This window comes from Parasteatoda tepidariorum, chromosome 3 (genome assembly GCF_043381705.1).
Source record: "Parasteatoda tepidariorum isolate YZ-2023 chromosome 3, CAS_Ptep_4.0, whole genome shotgun sequence".
NCBI lineage: Eukaryota > Metazoa > Arthropoda > Arachnida > Araneae > Theridiidae > Parasteatoda > Parasteatoda tepidariorum.
The window spans coordinates 74,424,042-74,448,681 of NC_092206.1; the positions used below are offsets into that span (position 1 = coordinate 74,424,042).

The window sequence follows — 24,640 nt, forward strand, 5'->3', positions numbered from 1 at the left end:
TCTCCATACCTGACAACTTTTACGCATTTGGCGTAAAATTTTATTTCTATATTTAAAGTGTTAGTAAAATGTAGGTTTCGTATATATTTCTTGTATTTATAAACTTAATTTATAATGTTTTTGACTCCAATTTTTTAAAAAAAAATTAAGCATACATATTAATAAGCAATACTGCCATGATACTCTGTTGTAGCTTATTCAAAATACAACGAATGTTTCTGCCTAAAATTGTAATTTAAATTCCATTTTACTACTACTGGGAAAAATCAATCTCGAAAGGAGTAAAAGTTGGCAGGTATAAATCACCCACTTCAATAGAACAGAAGTAAAAGAGTTATGATATTTTTAGTCCCATTTTAGATGAAACGAGATACTTTCAGAGATGCCAACTTGCCCAGGATAACAAATAAATATTTTAAAGTGGTAGTTTATCAATTGCTATTCTTGGTTTAATAAATTCAATTTAGTAGATTTTCATCCGCCACTATTTCTAAATAATTCGTAAGCTTATATAATCCACCACTATGTAGTACTTATGTCAGAAGCAAAAACCTGTACCACCGTATCTTTGACATGACTGGTTTAGAGAACCGTGAATCCGCATTGGCTCCAGGGGCAAGGTGCTCGCCTTCCAATGAGATGACCCAGATTCGAATCAAGGATCTTAATAATTCTTTGATTCTACTCCTGACGTAAAATATGGTCAATGGCAGACGCATGATGAGTTATAACTTGTTTGTCATNTTTTTTAATTTTTTTTACTTGTCTCATTTTAGATGAAACGAGAGATACTTTCAGAGATGCCAACTTGCCCAGGACAACAAATAAATATTTTAAAGTGGTAGTTTATCAATTGTGACTCTTCAATTTTGTAGATTTTTATCCACCACTATTGCTAAATAATTCGTAGGCTTATACAATTCACCACTTTATAGTACTTATGTCACTCAGATGAATTAGTTAGAGACCCTGGCCGGGCTGATGCTAAGATAACCACCACATATGAGTATGAGTACTTATGTCATGCATGCTACACCTTTTAAAAAGCAAGCAAAAATAGTCAAATATTTGAAAAATTTACTTTGTAGTTATTTACCGTTTTTTAAAAATTATTTTGGCGTGTCCGGAGCAGTTGGCATCTCTGTACTTTCACTTTAAAACTTCAACTCATTGTACGTTTTTGAAATTTCAGCGATCCATACAAAACTGGTAGCTAAACTGCTTCATTTCTGTTATGTTTTTCGAAGAAATTATCCATTCTTGATTACCGCAAATATAAATGACTCCGTATATACGTAATCAGTACGACAATCATCGGGCGCATTTTCTTTTAAATTGAAGTTGTAGCTATGGTGACAAGTTTGCTCCAACTTTTATGAAATCCTTTCTACCACTTTTTTAAAATTTCAATATATAACAACTGTAAAAATTTTTTTTTGGAAAAGTTACACGTATGCAACGCGTTCAGTTAACGCTAAGAAAATATAATTCCCCTATCACTGTTTAGGGACCATTATGTTAAGCGCATAGCAATATTAGTGGGCATTTCATTGTATGATCAGAAGGAAATTTCTATGATAGTTGTTGATTTAGTTTGATCCAGCATATTGCTGTTAGCAAGACTCTGAACTACTCTTGTCTTTTTGCATTATTCTTACTTTTTTTAGCGTGAATGTAGAATATTAAAATTGAGACATAAGAAGAATAAGAAAAATATAAAACATTTTAATAGACTTTTACATCATGGTACATACAAAAAAGCACAACATGTTGGACAGAAGCATCAGTGTTTCCACGGGCAGTAAGATTTCTGTGGAATTACTTTATTGTATTCAATAGTGTCCATTAATTTAATCATAAATGTTTCAGAAATCAGACTAGCCTCTATGGAAATGAAGGAACAATTTGCTTTCTTCTTCGCAAGCCACGTGTTTTAATGACTATTTTTTTTCTTTCATCATCACGAATTTCAATGACTATTTTTAGAAGCCTCATCGAATGACTTAACATTTAAAGTAACTAAACACACATTTCTAATGACTATTTTTTGACTTCACACGTCACATATTATTTTGATGACTATGTTTTTGACTACTTTTTAACAACTTGCAACTAATTTTTTGTCTACATAGCATTTAACGACAACTCATCTAGTTAATGAATTTAATTTTTCCACTTATGTTTATTTATTGACTTTTTTTAAAATCTTTTCAGTTCTACATATTTAATTGATGACTGCTTTCTTTTAAAATTTGCAAGTCACATTTGTTTAAAAATTATTTTTAGAAATCGTGAGTAACAAATATTAATTGCTATTTTTCAGTTTTCATGAATAACAACTATTTAATGACTACTATTTTGATACAGGTATGACTTGAACACTTATTCGAGCAGTTAATTGACTTAGTCATAAGAGCTCATTTGTAAATTATAAAATGATTTTAAATTACTAGTTTGGCGTGAAAAAGGAACCGGCGAAGAAAAAAGCAGGGACCTATTTTTAACAATAAGTTATTCAAATAACCCCAGAAAAAGATCAGCATTCACATCTGTTTTTCAAAAATACAACAAAGCCTGAACATGGACATTACAAAAAATTAAACAAAAGTATCTGAAATATTATTTACATTAATAAAAGTGTACAAGGAGCCACAACAATTCTCCTTAATCATCCGTCACTTAAATAGTATGTATATTTTCGAATTTCTACAAATCCATTTTTTACAACATTCTGCATTTTACTATCACAGTACAAAATTTGATTCAGAAAGGCACTCAAAATTATTGTAAATAAATAAATAAATTTAATTAATAACAATTTCAAGAATTAAAAAATTAAGTTAATTATATGACAATTAATGAAGCTTTTTACCATGAAATAATTCAAAGCATTAGCTTTTTTTCAAACAAATAGCAATTTTTTAAAATAAACAAACATGCAAAGAGTAGCCGATTTTTTGAAAAACAAATATCGTAAATATCATCGTAAAATCATAAGAAAACATATTTAAAATTTTTTTTTCTTCTCCTAAAAAACATCATCAGAATTTTTTTATTTTATAAATTAATAATTTTTTCCAAGAAACAACAAATCTGTTCTTTTAAAAAAAATAAACAACTGTGAAGATTATGATAACAAAAATGTAAAAAAAATCATTTAAATGTAAAAAACAAATAATTAAAGTAAAATAGTTTACAAACATAAAACACATTTTTTGTGCGATTTGAAGTGTTAGATTTTAACAGCCACTCTCCGCAGATGAGATCTTTTTTTTAAAGTTCAGGAAGTAAAGAACTCATTTGCAGTTGGCTTGACCACCCTCTAGTGGTCATTGGAGTGGCTTTCTCGCTAGTTTCAGTGCTATTTACTCTGCACCAATATCTCCTAGTAATTTTGATGGTTCTGGTTCAGGCTCAGGTGCTGGTGCAACTTGTTGTGGCTGAACCTCCGAGGCTGATCCTTGAAAACCTGCTGGAGGAGGAGGCCTGTATGCTCCACTTCCTTTCAAGCTTTCATTAGGATGATCAGGGTTTTCTCTATGAGGGAATACTTGAGGTTGATTAGGTGGTTGATGACCTGGAATCTGCCTGTTGGGATACCCTGGCCTTACTGCTCCTCCTGATCCAGTAGCAACTGAAGGTCGTTGGTAATCTGGTTTATTATCTGCTTGTGTTAAAGTATTTTGAGAAGGAGAGGCCGTTTTAACTGTATGGCTACTTCTAGATGGAGTCGAAACAGGTTGGTAAGGGGCATTAGGTTGACCGAATCCAGGTTTTGGATAAACATCAGGTCCTCTTGTGTAGCTTGAACCATCTCCGTATTCTGGCTTAGGTTGCTTAGCAATTACAGATTGTTGTGATACTGATGGCTGTTTTGTCTTGACTCCCGTGCTTGCTTGTGGTCTGCGTTGTGGTTCATAGTTTGGTTGGCGAATAATTTCTTGTTCGGCTGGACGACCACAACCACCAGATACTGAAGAGCAGCCACCAGCTCCTCTACCGACTGACGGCCTTCTTACGCTTCCTGTCGGCTGTCTTCTTTCTTGACTCACTGGGTATGAACCACCTTTTATATTAGCGTTAGGGTGATCGATGGGTCTAGGACATCCTGGTCCACCTGAACCACCTGAGCAGGTTGGACGGGAAACCGGTCGGTTTTGGGATGGACTTTGAGTTTTGACGCGACCTGAACCTACTGCTTGAGGTCTTGGTCTTTCATAAATTTGATTATCAACTCTACTTGCTGTTTTTATATTTGTGGCTGGTAGTGAAGGTGGTTGAGGTCTAGAAACAACAACAGGTGCTCTGGGTCTTTCTGGCTGGGGCCGTTTAACACCCGAAGATGTAGAAGGTGATTTAATTCTCTGGGGCTGTTGGGAGGCAGTGCTCTCGTAACCAGTGCCTTTGATTTCACTTCTTGGATGATCTATGACTTGAATTGGAGGTTGATAGATTGCTTTTGGTGGCTCACTTGGTTTCTTTATTCTTTCCTGTTGAGGGACTTTATATCCCCCAGTTCCTGTAGCACTAGGTCTTTTATCACCAGTTGGCTTTACCGCATTTACTGATACCTCGGGCTTTGGCCTAACGCCTTGGGGTGCAGATGGTCTGCTTATTCGGGTAGGTTCAAATCGGGGAATTTGGGGAGGAGGTTGTTGATAACCAGGGCCTCCTTTAATATTGGCATTTGGATGATCTGAAGGAGGTGGGAAAACTGGTTTAGGTCTTTGTGGTGGACGGGATTGTCTTCCACCTTCTGATACCTGAGGTCTACTGGGAGGTACAACTGCTGGTTTTTGTTGCTCTCTGATAATTGATGGAGCAACTGGTGGTTGAGGTCTGCCATAATCAGGATCAATAGGTCTTTGTGGTGGTAAAGGTGGTTGAACGCGAGTTACTTCTTGCTGAATAGGACGTGGTGGTGGTGGTGGAGGGGGAACATATGGCCTGGAAGGTGGTTGAACGTGAGTTACTTCTTGCTGAATAGGACGTGGTGGTGGTGGAGGGGGAACATATGGCCTGGAAGGTGGTTGAACGCGAGTCACTTCCTGTTGAATAGGTCGTGGTGGTGGTGGTGGAGGTGGTACGTATGGTCTTGAAGGTGGTTTAACAGCAGTAACTTCTTGTTGAATTGGACGGGGTGGTGGTGGAGGAGGAACGTAGGGTCTTGAAGGTGGTTGAACAGCAGTAACTTCTTGTTGAATTGGACGGGGTGGTGGTGGGGGAGGAACGTATGGTCTTGAAGATGGTTGAACAGCAGTAACTTCTTGTTGAATTGGACGGGGTGGTGGTGGAGGAGGAATAAAAGATGTACTAGGTCTTGATGGCTCTTTTGGTTGTGGTGGAATATATTCTGTATCTATATGTTCTTGTTGCAGTGTTGGAGGAGGCTGATAAGGTCTGCTCACAGGTCTTTGTGGTTCTGGTTTAGGACTAATAGGTCTTTGTGAAACAGGATAACTAGGATAACCTGTACCAACTGGCCGACTTGGCTGTGGTACACGTGGCTGTTGTGGTATTCGTGGAGGTTGAGGAGGACGAGGTTGCTGTGGTACGTAATCAACATTTCCTTTAAGATTTGAATCAGGATGGAAATCTGGTCGAATATCAGATGTAGGAACTCTTGGACGAGATATGCTGCCTTCAGGCTGGCGTATAACTGCGGGAGTCAAAGGGGGTCGTGATACACGTGGAGGAGATACCACTGGTGGGAAAACAGGTCTCGGCGTTTGTGGTCTGGGTGGTGGTGGTGGTGGAAGATATTCAGGCTGTTGAGGATTGTTGCCTTCAAATTGGTATCCAGAATCTTCTTCTTGTTGAATAGATGGTCTTTGTGGTGTTACTCTACCACCCTGACCGACAGCGGTAGGTTGTGAAGGATATTGAGGTTTCACATCTATTCTTGGAGGTTCAGGTCGGGGTTGAAATCGAGGAGGTTCTGGTCGAGGTTGAAATCGAGGAGGTTCAGGTTGGGGTTGTGGCTGAATTCGAGGAGGTTCAGGTCTAGGTTGAGGTCGGGGAGGGTCTGGCCTAAATAGTGGTTGATCTGGTTGTATTCTTGGGGGTTGTGGCTGTGGAGGCTGATATTCATTAGGTCTTGGAGGCTGCACTCTTGGTGGTGGTGGTGGAGGAACAGTAACTCGAGAAGGGAAAGATCCTCCAGACGGTGGTTGTTCTGGCTGTCTAGGAAAATTTGGATAAGATGGCTGTTGTGGTTCACGGCCTTGTCCTACATTAAATACTGCATCTGGAGTTTTTCCAATATCAGCATTTACGTTATAAAATGACGGACTGTTTTGACAGTCGAAATTGTACCAGAAATCACATGCAAGAATTCTCTGATTAAAGTTCGTCCCTGGGCCACAAAGGAAGCTTTCTTGACGGTCTTCGAAGCAAACATGGTACACCTAAACACAGAAAGAAAGCAATTATTACAAGTATATAATTCTCAGCAAAGATAGTGAAATTAAAATTGAAAAATTAATTGGAGTTAGTATTTTGAGAACTGCTAGAATTCGAGTCTTATTATAACAAATGAAAGTTGAATCATACCTTTATTGACGTATATTTCGAAATCTTTTTTTTAATATACATTTATTTAGACACAAATAAATTGAAAAAGAATATAACAGATTAAGTTTCTCGATATAGAGAGTGTTTTTTTTGTAATGTATGTTGCAATAGCTATTGAGTTCATCATTCAGTTTCTGAAACTATCTGATACATTGCATAAGACTGGATTTCGAACCACTAACGAGTGCATTTTCCCATATTAAGGGGGAGTTTTGCTGAATTGTAGATTGTTCAAAAGACATTTTTTACCCAATTCTTCTCTGTTGTTCAGCGCTTGAGAAGAGTTTAATCAAATTCATAGATTTTCTTCGACTTTATGAAAAATGACTCCATGATTGCCATGGTCCACTTTCTCCAAAGTCTGAGCAGCGTTGAATGTTTTCTTGTAACAGATAATCAAAAAATTCACCATCCAACTATACGCCTTGCCTTCATCGTGAGGCACCGAACACCGATGACGGTTCTCACTGTGCTAACTGGGTAGCCTATATTTATTAATAAATTCTACAATTTTTCTCAAAATTTATAAATAGTCATATTTTGTTACAAGCGCGAAACAAAAATCTTGTATCATGCTTTTATGTATGAAACTCAGCTGACGTAGAAAAAAATGGAATACATTTTGTGAAAAGAAAAATTAAGTTAGGTTTCAAAGTAGAACAGAAATTGTTACAATCTATTTTCAACAGCTGATTTTAGAAAATAGATCTCATAAGAAGGCAATTCAGAAACTTATTTTCGTTGTGGCGTGAGGTAAGCATTTGTGATTCAATCATTACCATTGTAGCACCAAGCAGACTATAGAACTGCCTGACATGTGTTCTACTGTAGTACATGGTTTTACAACGAGATCAGCAGCTTACTACAATACTATGAAGAAACTTAAAAGAGCCACCCAGAGCAATCATTGTGATCTGCTGAGATTAATAGTGACATTGCTGTAGATAACACTCATATTCGGAGTGCTTTTCGAACTTCACAGATGGGTGAGATTTGTGCCGAAGGTTTTGACAAGTTTGAAAAACTTTGTAGCAAGGGAGTGGAAATGGTTATGTATCGACTGTATTCAAAAATAGTATATTGAAAACTGACTGTATAGAAAAAAGTGCACAACGGTATCCTTCAGATGTAAATAAAAGTTTTTTTAATAATCTATTCTGGTTTCAATTTACGGGAAAACGGAAGTCAGTTTCCGAATTGCACTTATATTTAAAAAAAGTGCAAATATTAAGTAGTATTGTTTCGTAAATATAACTAGTATTTACAAAGCGAACAAATTAAAATGTAATTTTGTACATTTTATGCAGCTGAAGTAGTGTGAAACACGTTCACATTCAACTACACGACTAAAATTACTAAAATATATTGAATTATTTTGCATTACCTGACACTGTGTTTCCACATCAGCATAAAGACCAGGATTATAAGGCTGGGCTGAACAACTGAAGCTAGTTTGAGGAATCGTTGGTGTTTCGCCTTTCACATAGCCATCGTGCCTTGCGAGTACTCCATCGAAACCAAGAGAAGCAGCATCACCTGCATCACCTCTTGCTCCACCCTCGCTGTAGGATTGCTGTTGAAAAAAAAATAAAAGTAAGAATGCTGCCAAAAAAATATATAAAATATTGCGTGATTTTAATCAGAAATAAAATACGATATATATTTAAAATTTTCTTCCTCGAAAAAAAAAACGTTTAATGAAACTATTGTTCCATTGACAATTTTTTATTCTTTGTTGACTTACTTACTTCAGCTGAGAGGGAATTTTTAGCCTAATTTCATTTGTTTTGCTTTAGTAATTTTCCTATAAAATTTTTCAACCGAAATCTGGGAACCATGTTGGAGACTTAAAACAATTTGACAATATCGTGGTAAGATATTTGGAGAAAAAACTTTTTGGAGAGACATTTTAACGAAAATGCAAGCCTAAGCATTTCAAACAGTTGCTGTCAGTATTTAAGAAGAATTTAAAATTTATGTTTTAAGGGTTGAAATTTAGCTTAGTGGTGAGAGAACCGAATGATTGTTCACCGAATGAATGAGCCCCACGAATTACTTCAAGAAGATAAAGTCGGCCATACTGTAAAAAATGCAGAATTTCGGTAATTCGGAGTGCATTATCCATAAAGCCATTTTTACCGTAAAATATAATACAATAATTTTCACAGTAATATTTATTTAATCAGAGTGATTCAGTGATTTTACGGTATTACTACAGGAAAATTACAGCTTAACATGTTCAATAAAACTGATTCTATGGTATCCTTTGATCTGGAATTATTTACTGTTAATTGTTTGATTCCTTAAATTAATCGTGGAAAAGGCATTCGTGTTTACCATAATATATTATTAACATACAAATCGGTATTTTTATTGGAAATTATTAATTTGAAATATCTTAAAACCAAAGTGGTTGCTAGAACTAGAAAATTCCAAATCAGTTTGAGCATAAGTGTGCAATTTTTTTTTATAATGATGCTTTCAACATGTTACAAAATGTTGCATTTTCGCAACAGTTGTTCGGAACGGGCTAATACTGCGATGATGTAAGATGTTTTTTTACAAAAAAAGTAGTACACATATGTTTTGCACAAAGTGAATATTTCTATCTCTTAACAACTAGTTTTAGCTTTGAAAAAACATTGTGGCTAAAATTCAGATATAAATACACATATTATAAAAGTATCGTGTTTATGCAAAAAAAAAAAAAAAATGCAGAAACATTTGTGCAATTATTTTTCCTTCTGTTTCAAGTTTCTTAGTAAATTTAATAAAGTCGCAATGTTAAATTACAACAGACGTCCTGGAATAAAAATATCAAATTCTTACACTTTTACTTTTTTATGAATGCTAAGAGATAGAATTGCTTTGCACACTTACTCTAATTTCTAAGTTAAAATTAGCTGAATTGATTCGCTCAATAGTAAGTTGGCCGATCTCTTTCACTACCAGCGTGTTAGAAACCCTTTTACAACAATAAATAGTAACGATTTAAAAATGAAGATGTCACTTTCTTACACACGAGATTTTACAAAAACACGTTTATTGGGAGACTGTAACATGGCACATTTTCATACTCTTTAAGTAATAAAATTTTTTTTGAAAAAATTTCTATCTCCTTCTGACAGTTCTTCAAGAAAATTATATGTATGATCCCTATCGTGATTACCATGTATTTTTAATGAAAATGCATTTTATTTAGTTTTAAATTATGTCATGTTACTAAAGCTAAAAATCTCAGCTCGAACAAGAAATTATAAACTATACTTAAGCAATTTTTTCATAAATTTACTTCCATTTATTTTATTTCTTAATTCTTATTATTTTTGTTTTATTGCTACTTCGTAATAAAGTCTATAAGAATAAAATAAAATAGTTAATTAAATTTGTACTTACACAGTTAACTATTGGACTATAGATGTTACCTGCAAGGAACAAAAAACACAATTAATAAATTAGTTTAAAAATTGAAGAAAAAACACGCTAAAATTTTAAACTAGACATATGATTTTAATACATTAAAAGACATATATACTAAAATACATGCGTAGCTATTATAGAATAATTTAATACCTTTAACAATTTCAATAGATAATTAGAAACAAACTAAAAAAAGTATTAAAGATAATAAAACATGGAAATAATGATTTCTGGATACCAAAATGAATAAGCTGTTTGAAATTTTGTCGATGAAAATGTTTGCGTACAAAAATTATTTTTTTGTACTTAATAAATTAACTTAGTTTGTCAATAGTACAAACATTAAAAGTTAAAAGTAAAGAAATATAATGGCAATTAGTACTGAAAATTATTAATATTAAAATCTCTTTTGAAATTTGTAAAATTGCATAATTTTGCGTTAAAAAAAGGGTGAGGCTGCAAAAATTCATCAAAGTCAAATTTCAGTAAAAACAAATTTGAATCATCGATATTTTAACTATACAAGATTCGGTCCTTGACAGTTTCTGTCCCACCGAGCGCAAAGCTTGAGACCATGTGCTTCAAGAGATTTTGCCCCGGAAGAGATTTTGCCGCGGAAGAGATTTTGTCCTATGAGTGATTATGTATCATTAAGTAATTTTTTTCTTGAAGTGATTTCAACATCAAGAGAATTTGTTTTGAAAGAGACAGTGTCGACAGGGTTATGTGACAACAGAAGTTCAGGGACGCGATTTTTTGCTTATTTAAGATTCTGCATCTTAAGAGACTCTGCCCATAGGAGATTCTATGAAACAAGAACTGCCCATGACTGATTTTGTACCAGATGAAGTTATACTCATGGAAGATTCCGTGCTGCAAGAGATTCTGCTTATGAGAAATTTTGTGCCAAAAATGATTCTGCCCATGGAAGAATTTATGCCGAATAAGATTCTGTCTAGTAGAAGTTGAATCCTAGCTTTAAAAAAAAACCACGCATTGTGAAAAAAAAGACACAACATCTTTGAAGTTAATCCAGTCGTTCTTTCAAGTTAAATATTTTAATTTAATTCAAAAGGTCAGCACATATTCTTAGGAATGCAGCTGACATCATTCTATAATCTGCTTACAAAACAAATCCCTTCACAAACATGGAAATAGAAAACAATAGCAAAGTTCCATGGATAAAGGTGAAAAAAATTTAAATAAATATTTCTCCTTCTGAAAAAAAAAAAAAAAATTTAAGACCCGTGGAGGACGTTTATTTTCGACAAAATTGTATGAGCCATTTTATTTTTATATTATCGTTTTATTACTCTTCATCAATTTATTGCCAGATTTCCTTGTTTCTTTTGGTCATGTGAAAAATACCACTGAAGGCCGTGAATGAAGATTGCGAGGTCAAAGAAGACAGATCGAAACAGAGATACTTTTTATTCGAATAAATTTTATAAATTGAGATGTGAAACTTTAAACACTTTTATGAGGTTTTAAGGTCATTCTGACGTGACATGAAGTTATGATTATTTTTAATCGAATTTATTTCCATGTAATAATCTCTAGAAATGGTTTTTGAAGCTTCCTGTGGAGTTCTGCTATTTTAAAATGTAGAAATTCATTTCAAATCTTAGGATCAATCAGAGAAATGTAATAATTTCTTGGATTTTTAATGTTAATGGATTAGATTTTTTTCAGTTTGATTCTTAAGTTTCAGAATACTTTTTTGTGAATATAAGCTATTTTTTTTAATTTTAAGATGATGTCACATGAAAATTTCATTAAACAATCAGGAAAAAGAATATAAATTTTTTTTCAGTCTCATCACCATGTTAAGTTTGATTCAAACAGTGATGAATCGGAATGTGATGGTAGTGCTATGACTCACCCGACTGCAATTATTAATATTCAGTTTTGTAATTTTACATATAGTTTAAAATTCATGTTTTAAATAATCGATTTTAAAACGTTTCCCGATTATCCAAAAAATTCGATTTTCCGATATAAATTTGCTCTTAAGTTTCTAGTATATATAAAAATACTCATACGGAACAAATCCCGTAAAATGGTTCGAGAATATATTTTTTTCAAACACAAAGAAAAAAAACTTCAAAATTTTCAGCTGGAGTGAAATTGACTCTAGCTTAGTGCCTAAAAGTAGAAACGACAACATTATCACAAATACTTGATATTTGTTGAAATTTATAAAATTGAAAACTGGTTAAAAGCTAAAAAATTGCAAAAAATTTGTTTTTTCGAAATAATTTTGTCGAAAAAAAATTTCTCTGAGCTTATTGATTCTCTTGTATAATTGTATCTGAAAGTGTATGATCGGCATTAATGGGTTCAATCAATACAAGCGTATTATGTAGACGAAATCAAGCTAATCCTTTTTTCAATAGATGTAAAATCCTATCAATATATGACACATTCGCTTTTAATACACTTTTTAATTCTATGTTCTACATTCGATGTTGCCATTTCTTTTCAAAATTCACTTTTGATTCTAGCACTTATATCATAATTAGAGACTTTAGTGAATCTAAATGAATTTCCCTGCTCTACATCAACTCCAACTTTCACTTAAAAAAAGAACGTTTCATGTGTTTGCATATTTGATTGGTCTCAAGGCATTTAGTTCTCGATATCTAAAGAATGGTGAAGGTAGACTATCCAAAGTGGAACGTAGCCCTGCTCAAGGCAACGATCGAACACCTGCCAGGGGTAGATGTCAAATGCTTTTAGCCACAATCTGCTTTTTTCTTTGTTTCAGCCATGACGAATGATAGACGTGTTTTTCGATCGCTCTAATTGTTTGATCTGGCTACTGTTTGCTGTCACAAAATAGAGAAGAAACTGTGCTAACTACTGTGCTATGAATGATATAATTAAGTGCAGCACTTAAAATCAATTGGGGGTTTTCTAAGCTCTGAAGAATGATATGAAAAATTGCAATAAATAAAAAATATAGAGAATTGAGAAGATTAAGGAAATGGTAAAAGCAATATTTAAAATGTTTTTTTTTTTTTAAATTTTATTGTATGATCTAAATTTAGTTATTATTTTTGTAAAGAATCCGACATAGTTTCCTCCTGTTTAAGATCCGTGATTACAATACCCACCCAGTCTAATTCAATAAGATTTCAATAACTAACTAATTGGATGCCCAACTGGCAACTGGGCAAAGCAAACCAATGGTCTTTATTTCTTAAATTCCAAATTTAATAAAATTAAGTACGTATATTCTGTATATTATGCTATAGAAAAATACGCCTATTATTCATAATTTTTAATTAAAAAAAAGAAGAAAAATCAGATGTGAGTAAAGTATTTGTTTAATTCATCCTGCTTGTTCAAAATCCAGACAAATTTCTACAAAAATGTAATTGAATATCAGTGTATATAAAAAAGCTCAAAAATTATAAAAATTTCATACTACTTACGTACGCATGTTCTTACGTTACCGAAAAACAAGATTATCATTCATTATAATGAGGAAGAAAGAAAAAATCTGATTGCGCCTTAAGGTATTATACATCTATTCCTGTTAATTATGTAAATTTACATTGAACAAAGTTAGAAAAGGGTGGCAAATTGATGCACAAATAGTGAGCAAATTAAAGCACAAAAAGCAGAAGTCGATTTTGGTTAAAGTCTTTTTTTAAAGAATTTAAATGCAATTTGAAAAAGTACTTTAGTCACAAGCTTTGCATGGATTCTTAGTTAGAAAAACATTGCAAAGTGCGAAAAGTTTAGATTTTTTAAAAATACTTCATAGTTTTTGAAATTTTAGTTGCTTTTTTTTGAAGGATCAAAATTGAAACTACATTTGAAGTAACCAATTTTTTAAAACTTTAAATGAAACAAAATCAGTAAATTACAGGAGGGAGATTTTTCCCCCTTTCTAACAATGCAAAATGAAAGAAAAAGCATAAATGTTTAAGTGTTCATCTAAGAATTTATTGGGCACGTGTAATACCAATAAATCTTTCAAAACTTAACTATTTTACCGAATCGAGGAATATTAATTATTCCAGCATAAAAATGATGGGAATCGCCGATAGAAAGTTGATTGTTAGATAGTTTCTGTTAATAACTTGCATGAATAATATTTATTAGTTATAAAAAATATAACTTAGAATGTTTGCGTTTGGTCATTACTTAAAAAAAAAAAAAAAATTAAATTATTATTTTTTTTTTTTAACATACATATCTTTCAACATATCTTTTTTCTATACAGGGTATCTTAAATACTCTGATTGGTTTAAAAATTTTAAGGTTGAAAAAAAAAATTCTTTTTAAGAATTTTTGCAGAAAATTGCAGGGACAGAACATAAATCTTTCTTCCTAGAGTAACTGAAGAAAATTTCAGACGGATAGCTCTGAAAATCCTCTTAACTATTCTTTCCGGCTGATGGCGAATATTTCGAAAATATATTATTATGATTTTCATTCATTAACATATTTCGAATAATTAGATGTGATTTAATTGCTTTCTGAACCTTAACTATTTCCTATTATAATTTTTTTAAAAACCGACAGTCAGAACACAAAGTATCAACAATAGGTGTTTCAGAGGTTAATGATTTTCAATCTGAGATTATAAGAATTACAATTCAATATTATGAACAAGAGCAGTAAAGCAGATAGAATAAGTTTTTAATAGATACATAATAATTCGATTGTGAAATTTATCTTATTTAAATGACTCCTAATAAGAAATCGATATTTCGAATCACGGTTTCCTCCCAATTTATCTTTCGCTTTCAGATTATTTTTAATTTGGCACGCGTTTGTCTAGAAAGGATCTTATTTCAGGAAGTGTGCAGTGAAGTAATCAGTAATCTTACTTGACACTTCCTGCCTTCAATTAGCAAATGTGTTAGAGATTTCATATAATGAATTCATAAAATATAATATAAGGACCAATAACAAGGTAAACATAGGTAAAATGCTTTGTTTTTCGTATTCATTGAAATGTATTTCTGACTAGCCCAAGTAAAAAATTTTTAACAAAATTTCTTGGGTGATGCTCCATCAATGTATATTTTAAATTGTTCGAAACTTCATTAAATGACTCCATTTGAGGTTTTGGAAAGATACTCTAAGCGTTATGTAACAGGAAACATTCTGGTTGAAATGACGTAATTTGAAATTTATAGCATTTTTATCTGACATTCCATTATATATAACATATCATTATATATAACATATCATTATATATAACATATCATTATATGTAACATATCATTATATATAGCATATCATTATATATAACATATCATTATATATAACATATCATTATATATAACATATCATTATATTATACGACACACAATCATACCATACTGATTTATTTTTTATTGTATCTTTGATAAAGATGCACAATTATTATTTAAGGTCTATAAAGATCTTTTTTAAAAAAAACGACTTCTAGTTTTACCATTTGCATTTAAATAAATAGGGATAAAGAACTATTTCATTTGTTTTTAAACAGTTCAATATTAGGAGTCAATAAATACATAATAATTAAAAAGTGGAGAAAACATGAACTTGAGGGGTGTTGCATACAATTTTTGATTCGTTTACAAGCTACTTCATTATAAATACAATTTAAATATTTTATCCCTTTCTTGGAGATAGCAATCTATTCAGATAACATAGAGAGTCTATTCAATAGAGAATATTATTATGAAGGGAGAAAAAATGACAAACACTTAAAAAGTATTGATTAATTAACAAATAAATGGAATAGTAAATTTCTTATTCATTTTTTAATCAAATGATGTGTCTTTTAAAAATTAGCATAAACCAATGACCGATGTTTATGCGGGCAAAGAAAAATAAAAATGTTTCCGTAGGTTTGACTAGTCACGTTATAAAATCGTCTGCACGACTTTTTTTTTTTTTAATCACAATTGCTTTTTCCACGTTTTCTTTAGAACAAGAGATAACGCTTGTAGCTTACTGTTGATACATATATCGCGAGATTTATTTACCATACGTTCTTTATTCAACAGATTTTTGAAATTAAGAAAAAATGGCGCCTATTGTCTGCTGTTATCTTTTGATTTCTCATTCAAACTATAATTATTTTTTCGTGATCGTTTGATTATCTCACACATATGATGTGAAATTAAAATAATAGCAATTATCAACTCTTATGCCAACGAATTCAAAGTGTGAAAAGCAGTAATTTAATAATCATGCAGTAATTAAATTTAATCAGTACGCAAAAGAGAGAATAATTTTTAAAAATGTTATCGAAAATATTGCAATATTCTTTTTGCAATATGTATAAAACAATGAATAATTTAGAAATCATAATGTACAGGCACGAACGATGTTTCTAAACAATTTGCTTAAAATCTAGGGTTAAGGTTTGATGTTTGCCAACTGTAGTTCAATTTTAATTTATTAATTATCCGGCTTCATAATTGAACGTTGCCATCTGCTTATAAGAAAGTACTTTGTGTCGTGAGAACGATATTACGAAACTGCTTTTAAGAAAAATAATTTCATTATTCGTAAATTGCTCAGTCCTTTTTCAAGTTTGGATATGGGAATTAAAATTATTGAGAATTTAAAATAGTATTTAATTTTAACAACTAATTTTAAGAATAAATAAAAAAAGGTAAAAATTAAATTGGAAAACTATTTCTTTAACCACGTGAACTATTTCTTTTTGAGATCATGATTGAAGTGAAGAAATCAGTAGAAGTAATGGAAGAACGATTTGATTAACGGTCCTTTTTTATGTTAACTTGAATAATATTTTACAAGTACGAATTCTTTTCTTTGTGTAAATAATTGTGTATCGCCAATGAATGTTTTCTTTTTTTCTGAAAAATGTACGTTTTTTTAAAAAAAAATAAAATTTACTATTTTCTCTTAATTTTTTTAATCGTCTGCAAGACAATAAAGAATCATTCAGCATTTCATACGAAGTTGGAACATGGGTTTATTCGAACTTATGAATACAGTTTTTGAAGAGGATGAAAAGAAACAGGTACTGGCGTTTTACATTTATTACTTGTTATAGTTTGATCAAGCATTTTCTAACCTAATGAAGCAGTATTTGCAAACCGCATTGGTTGCATAATGTCAAGTATGGTGTTTTTTCGAATAACTATTTGCACGATAATTGTAATTTTCGGACAATATTTAATTTTAAAGATAAGTTTTAAAAATAAAGTTGAACAAATTAAAGTTTATGTTTCATGCGTATAATGTTCTACATAGCATGTTTTTCATATATTCTATTCAGTACTCAACTGCGTTATTTATTTATTTAATTCAAGGATTTAATTTCATTATTTATGGGCAAAATGAAGTAAGTCAATGCAGAAAGAACTATAGTACTTGTTCTGATATGGGTAACGTAATTGAAATTTCGGAACAGTATCTAATATTCACAACTAGTTTTAAGAATAACGAAAAAGTATTTCTGTTTTATTCGTGCAATGTTCTTCGTTGCAAGGTCTTCATGTTCTTCGTCTTCTACTAAGAAAGAGCAGCATTATGCATTTACGAAACTTCATGGAATACATATTTGGTGACATAATGAAATTAAAAAAAATGAAGAAGTTAAGTACTTTTCCTAACAATGGCATTGTCGTTGAGATTTCGGAGCAATATTTTAAGTTATAGTTTTAAGAATAAAGCAAAGAAAGTAATGATTTCATTCGCATAATGTGATATGTAGCATGGTGTTCGTGTTCATTACATATATTATTTAGCACCGAATTTACCAAATTTAGAGTAATGTTTCCCATTACTTGATGGCATAAAGAAGTAAGTACAAAGCAAATTTAGTACTAGTTTCAATTATGGTATCGTAGTTGAATTTTTGGAACAGTATTTAGTTTAAATAATTAATTTTGAAAACAAGGCAAATTCAAATAAGATTCTTTGTTCTTACGTAGGAAATTTAAAAATTTTGTCAAATTAAATTACATATTTAAATGGTTTTTCGTAGTAATTTACGATACATTATTGAGGTGACGTTTATTTTAATATTTTGATACATCTCTATTTCTATTTCACGATTTCGAAAAATAATCAACGACGACAGATGGTGAAACAATAATAATTTGCAAGCACTATCAGGAATTTTATATAATTATCTCATAATTATATAAAATTATAAATTATGGTATAAATTATTATAAATTATTCTACCGTAGTTGAATTTTCGGAACAATACTTAGTTTAAACAATTAATTTTGAAAACAAAGCAAATTCAAATAAGATTCTTTGTTCTGACGTAGGAAATTTAAAAACTTTGTCAAATTAAATTTCATATTTAAATGGTTTTTCGTAGTAATTTACGATGCACTATTAAGGTGATGTTTATTTCAATATTTTGATACATCTCCATTTCTATTTCACGATTTCGCAAAATAATCAACGACGACAGATGGTGAATCAATAATAATTTGCAAGCACTTTCAGGAATTTTATATAATTACCCCACTTCTCCAAAACAAGGTCAGCCTCTAAAGAAAAAGAAACCACGTGATATTTAAAAATTACCCTAGGGTGATGAATAACACCCTTTTCATAATCACATGATAAATTTCTTTTCTTTTCATTCATTTTTGATCCATTCCATTACGTTAAAAGAGGACACTGATTTATAAATATGATGCAAAAATAAAATGTGTATGATAGAAACGGCGAGAAACAGCCGATAAGGACAAAAAAATTTTTCTATATTCTTGAGTTTTGATATTTTCTTTCATGAAAACTTAAAATAAACAAAATGTGAAGAGAAAGATGACCATTGAGATTGATCATGCTAAGTAATCGGAAAGAGTTTGAAAATGGCTTCAGGGTTGCTTATGAGGAGAGAAGAAAAAAGCATTTTAATGACTTTTAAAAGAAGACAAACCCGGAAGTTTTATAGAGAGAGAGTTGGTGGCGCTATAAATCCTGACTTGTGTTTGAGTTATCTATCCCGTTGATCTTGTAACAATTTTGTTAGAACTGGCTCAAAGAAAATTAGTAACAATTTTTCAAAAAGTGACACATCATTATGAAAGCCTAATTTTTCTTTATTGTATTGGCGTGTATGCTTATTCGAATGCTAAAATGAAAAAAAAATGATGCTTTTCATTATATATAAAAGCTTCTAGTATTTCTGAAAAAATGTTGTTAACGGAAAACGCAAACGTCATTACATTTTACGGCTGAATTGTTTTTTCTTCAAAATATTATGAAAGACTAGATTTTCTTTGTGTTGTAGTGTATGTGGATTGTTCACTGAAATACTGAAATGGCGCATCTGTTAATTGAAATACTAAAATGAAACGAACTCACTTTCATTACAATAATAAAGTTTTAAGCAATTCTGATAAAACGTATTGTAGCTTTTGCTTGAACAGAAACGGTCAAAAATGTAAACATTGTTAATATTTATCGAATAAACGTTTTATCTTTTCCTAAAACCTTTAAACTTTTCTATAAATCCTATCTTGTGTCTCAGTTATGTATTACATTGATCTTGCATTCTGTTAGTACCCGCTCATTAAACAATATTGCAAAATGAGGCGCATTAGTATGAAAGCCTGGTTTTTTATTTTTAATTTCTAGCGTATCTTTTTACTCAGTTGCTGAAATGACTGAATATTGATTTAAAATTTCAAAATAACAAATATCGCATTCTTTAAATTCGTGTTAACAATTCTATATTTTATTTCTATCTTAAATATAATTGATATTAATATTCTTGAAATGCGCCATTAATCTTTTTAAACTATTAGAGGAACAAAGACGGATACGTGCTATTTTTTTATAGTTTTTGCTTGTATGATTATCTTACCTATATAATTTCCTATATAATAATCAATCTAAATTTTATTTTATTAAAACATGAATAATTAAATTGAAGTAAATAAGAAAAAAATAAAGAGTAAAGTAAAATTTGAAAGAGAGGCTGCATAGTTAAGTTTTTACTTTTTAAATCTAGAGTATCAACTTAAAGTTTCTGATTAAAGGTTATAAGGGACCCTACTGTGACTAAAGGAAGAAACAAACTTCGGAAAATGTTTTGTTGTGGGGTCGCATTCTAAAATAATTCATGTTTCGATCTTATATGTGAATGTTTGAAGTGGTTTTAGTTAACATTTCAAAATAGTTATTGATCTGAAATAGGTTTACGGCTCTTTATTTAGTTTGGCTGAAAAAAATCCATTTAATTGCTATTAATTGAAGTAAATAGTTTTTATTTTTAATGTCATTGATATAGCATTCGTATTAATACCAGCTTTGGTAGCTTCTGGATTTTAATCTAAAACTCAAAACAATAAAAAAAAACATTTAAAACTAAAGAAAATCACTGTTTGTACTTCAAAAGGTTAAGTGTCAGGAAAAGTGGGTTAGCTGCCAGTCCTAGGGTGTAAGCTGTTTAGATTTACCCACAGATATATCAAATATTCGAGAAGGAAAGCAGTAAAAGAACATTTGTGAAGATGATACTTTCACTAGGTATTATTCTTTTCCGGATGACTAGTGAAACACCTTGACCCCATTTCTCTTTTCAATAAAATAAAAAAATGCCAAAAAATGAACTTTCTTTTTATTTGTTCCATACTGCTCTTTGGCAACATTGTAGGTTGTATGGAATGCTGTTCATCTTCGAATAATAGCTTAGAATTTTTTTTCCGAATGTGTGGGAGCCAAATAGAATCATTATTCACGGCAACTCACTCTAAGGGGTGTGTTCCTTAAACTAGAGATAAAAAATTTAATGAAACTATATTATGGCTATGTTATGGGTTGTTAATGGTTTATTGTGTTTCAAAACATAGGTATTGTGTTTTCTCATAATATTCATCTTGTTGATTCCATCTTTTGAGTAAGTTATATAATATTTTACATTCGAATTGCCGAACATATGGAGCGGTTTTGTTTTTATTCATACCAAACTTTCCAATTAACGATGCCAAAATATTTTAATGGTAGGGTTTGAAATTTGATATAAACGCAGAGGAAGGGTTTGTTTGAAATTTATTCAAATTTATTGTTTTTGATTTCATAGGAATGGTTATGGAATAGGTAAACTTAATCACTTGATCTAAGTATTAAAAATAAGTGCAGACAAAATAATTGCTTTAAAATATATGGAAATTTTCTTCTTTTTTTATTTACTCGATATTCTGTTTTTGGAAAGCACGTCATTAGATTATTAACAAAGATAATGTGGGTGATAATAAATTATGTCTATCATAAAATGTTATTATATTCCATTTCGAAGATTTTATCTTGAGAAGAATATTTACCTCAGAGACTTTGAAATAAAACTATTTAGGTTTGTCGTAATGGTAAGCGTATATTTGAGTAGACTTATTTTTCGCAGTTATATTAATATTACTAATAATACTTTGGTTAGCAAAAGTAAGAATTCAAGCAAAATGCCTTTCTCTCTTAAAGAAGTAGAATTTAGTTTATTATGAAAAGCACTAGTTAGAATTCAAATATTTAATTAAAAATAGAATTTGAATAATATTATATATTATATATGTCACGCTTAGAGAGAAGTTAAAGGCAAGTTTGTAACACGGGAAGGAAGCGGATAAAAAACAAAAATTGTGAAAACAAACATTTCGGTCAAAATAAAAACATATAAAATTGGTAGAATAAATATTTTTATGTTACAAATTTTTATATTTTTTTCATCTTTTTTTTTTAAAAAAATGCATATAAGTATAATATTATTATTATTGTTATACTCTCAAATGTTATTAAAATACATAGTTAAGAGTTCAAAAATATAATTTGAAATATGATCTATAATTTGTATTTATTTTTATGCGCTGCTAATATATCTTTATTTAATACAGCTAGAGTGACATGTGACAAGATGATACAGGTTATTGTGAAGTGAGTCACTTCATGCGAAAGGGAATAAGGGGTCGAAAGTACTGAAAATAGTGTGACAACATTTAATGCAGAAATTACAGATTTTAACCGTTGTTTTTATTTAGGAATATTTGTGATTTAAAAATTTCTTTAATTATACTAGCAAAATGTCTTAGAATTTTGTTCAATGTCTAAGGCAAAAAAAATATTTTAATACTAATTCGAATTATTTCTGTGCTTTAAATTGTTTAGAATTTTTCAATAATATACGAAAGAGGATCATTGTGGTTTTGTCTATTCGTAAGTTTTCGTTATTTCACTACCGTTTTTAAAAAGTTTCTTTTTTCTGGAAAAGCACAACATGATTTTTGTTATTTTATTAAATAAGCAATAATATTAAGTTGAATACTGTTATGTTATCAAAAATTAGTCACATTTTCACATCATAATTTCCTAAAGTAGCTTTTCATTAAATTAAAATCATGTTTAGTCAAAAATGTTTATACTTACGCAAACTAAATAATTAAAGAAACATAATTTAATAATTAAAACTATTTCTTTGTATAGGCTAATTTTGTAATAATATAATTGCGCATCTAAATCTGTCATTACCTCAAAAACTGTGTACTTCTGTATTTTTTCAACTTATTAGATTATTTTTTCAAAAATAAAATGAAATTCTTTAGCGAAATTTAAAGAAATAGCACCGGTTTTTGTTGTTGCTTTGTGAAACAAACAACAAAAGCAAGCAGGTCAAAAGATTAATTCTTCAACACATGCCGTTTGTCACGTGAAACAACTCAACTCAAAAGAACCCAACAGTCGCCTAGATTCTTAAAGCACGAGTTTTTTTTTCGTTACCCTTGGAACGCCAGTTTTTCCAGGGCGTCGTTCGAAATAATTCTCAGAGGGTGGGCAATTCATCTCCAGTTTCAAAATTTTTTCTTCGACTTTCATTTATTCAAAAGAAAATGTGGTAACATATTAGATTTTCAAATATTCCCGAGAGAAAGACGTACTTTTTGACCTCTTAAAAGTGAAAGTCATTCGAAATGCATTAAAAAAACAACTTTTCGTACCACTTCTTCCAAGTTGATTTATCAAAAAATTAATCATTTTTATGTTAAATTTGCATTTTCGGTGCTGTTTGTAAGAGTTGTCATTCATTTTGATTATGAAATGTCTTAAATTTCTCGAAATGAAATAGGACGCTTAGTTTTTGTTTTTAAAAAAGAGGAAGGGACATTTTACTTTTCTTAAAAAAATTATTGATGGAAATAAAAGGAAGAGTTTGTATCTGAGTGTGTGTTCTCCAGAATCGTTTGTGCTAGCGATCTGAAATTTATGCGGCAGCTGAAAGGGGTTATTTTTGTCTGCGATCTTAAAAATAGCTTAGAAATTTCTGATTAACTAGGAGGCTCCGCCCCCTGCTCGCTAACGCTCGCCAACCCCCGAGAATTGCTACGCAATCCTATGTGGTTCACGCCGTGAACCATGGCTCGCTGCGCTCGCTCGCCAATGAACACAATGTTCTAGCACAAAGACATAATATATTATCATCAAGGACATAGTATTTTATCATCAAAGACATAGTATTGTACTTATGTAGAAGAATTCTACCAATGTTCTTATTGGCTTTTAAAAAAGTATATTAGCTATTTAGATTGTACATGGTGAAAAAATCAAAACATTAGCTAAATAAGAAACATATTAGCAAAATAAATTATCAAATATTGCTTCACTAATATTCTGCATTTTAAAGCGTGAAAATTCAATGCATAAATTAACGCGAAATATAAAAAAAATTCAATGCATTCAATACAAACACTTAAACGTTTTTTAGACGTTTAGGTAGCTCCCAGTAGAAAAATATCAATTCAACAGCGGCCTTTTAAAGCATTCTCACTTCAATTAATTAATTAATTCCTAATTGAGTTTAAATTAAATATTGTCATGTTTTTAGTGCATGAATCTGAATTGAACAACCTGATAATGCTCACTCTGGTTATTGTTATCTGGTTGCTCATTACGTGCTCTTGCGCGCCGAATCCAATCAATTAAAAATGAAAACTGTTGCCAGCGCGAGAAAAGAAATATCATCGGTTTTATTGATACATACATGCGTAAGTATTAGCATTTTATATAATATAGATAGATTTCTTTAAGAGGGATATAGAAATTTTTTTTTTCTCATTAGTTTGCCATTAATCATTGTTACAAATTAAACTGGAGACAATTTTTCAAATTTTAAAAATAACATCAATGATATTTGCTATCTCACAGGTCTATTTAAGCCAAAAAGGAGTTTATTGCACGTTTTTTAATATTTAACTATCTTTTAATTCATTTTGTCAGGCAAGCTCAACGATCAACGTGAACACGACAGTATAAGGGTGTCTGGGTAATAGATAGATGCTATTTAAATAGGTACCAAATATAAAGGTATATTGCGACCCACCTAACGGAATGAGATAGGTACCAGAAAAAATGTCCCGATTGTGGTAAACTTGGACTATTATGAGTTAGTTTCAAGCATTGGCATTATGCCTAATGATACTGATTCGATGGGATATTTGACCATTAAATAGAATTAAAATGCGATTAGAATTAAAATGTGATTTAATACATTTCTAATTATTGATAGGCGCTAAAAGGAAAAAAAATCTCTATGAGAAAAGTGCAATTAGTAAGTTATATAGTAGGTAATGCGTCAACATAATGCCGTCGTATAGTAATAAAGTTCTTAAAAATATATAACCATTTCCTTTTGACACGCTGAAAAAAATATGCA

General features: G+C 30.9%; 1 protein-coding gene across 2 annotated transcripts in view; it reads right to left on the minus strand.

Moving 5' to 3' along the window:
• Positions 1 to 1,705: 1,705 nt before the first annotated feature.
• The window catches only part of LOC107446124 (uncharacterized), a 52,750-nt gene continuing 29,815 nt past the window's right edge, over positions 1,706 to 24,640 (minus strand). The window contains exons 3-6 of one of the 2 annotated variants that reach the window (XM_071178846.1): positions 9,970 to 9,998; positions 7,958 to 8,146; positions 4,955 to 6,407; positions 1,706 to 4,870 (exon numbers count right to left, since the gene is read on the minus strand). In XM_071178846.1, coding sequence (XP_071034947.1) covers positions 3,366 to 4,870; positions 4,955 to 6,407; positions 7,958 to 8,146; positions 9,970 to 9,998 — 3,176 coding nt within the window. In that variant the 3' untranslated portion in view covers positions 1,706 to 3,365. Of the gene's footprint in view, positions 6,408 to 7,957; positions 8,147 to 9,969; positions 9,999 to 24,640 lie in introns of both variants that reach the window. The other variant, XM_043039094.2, reaches the window with a different exon arrangement.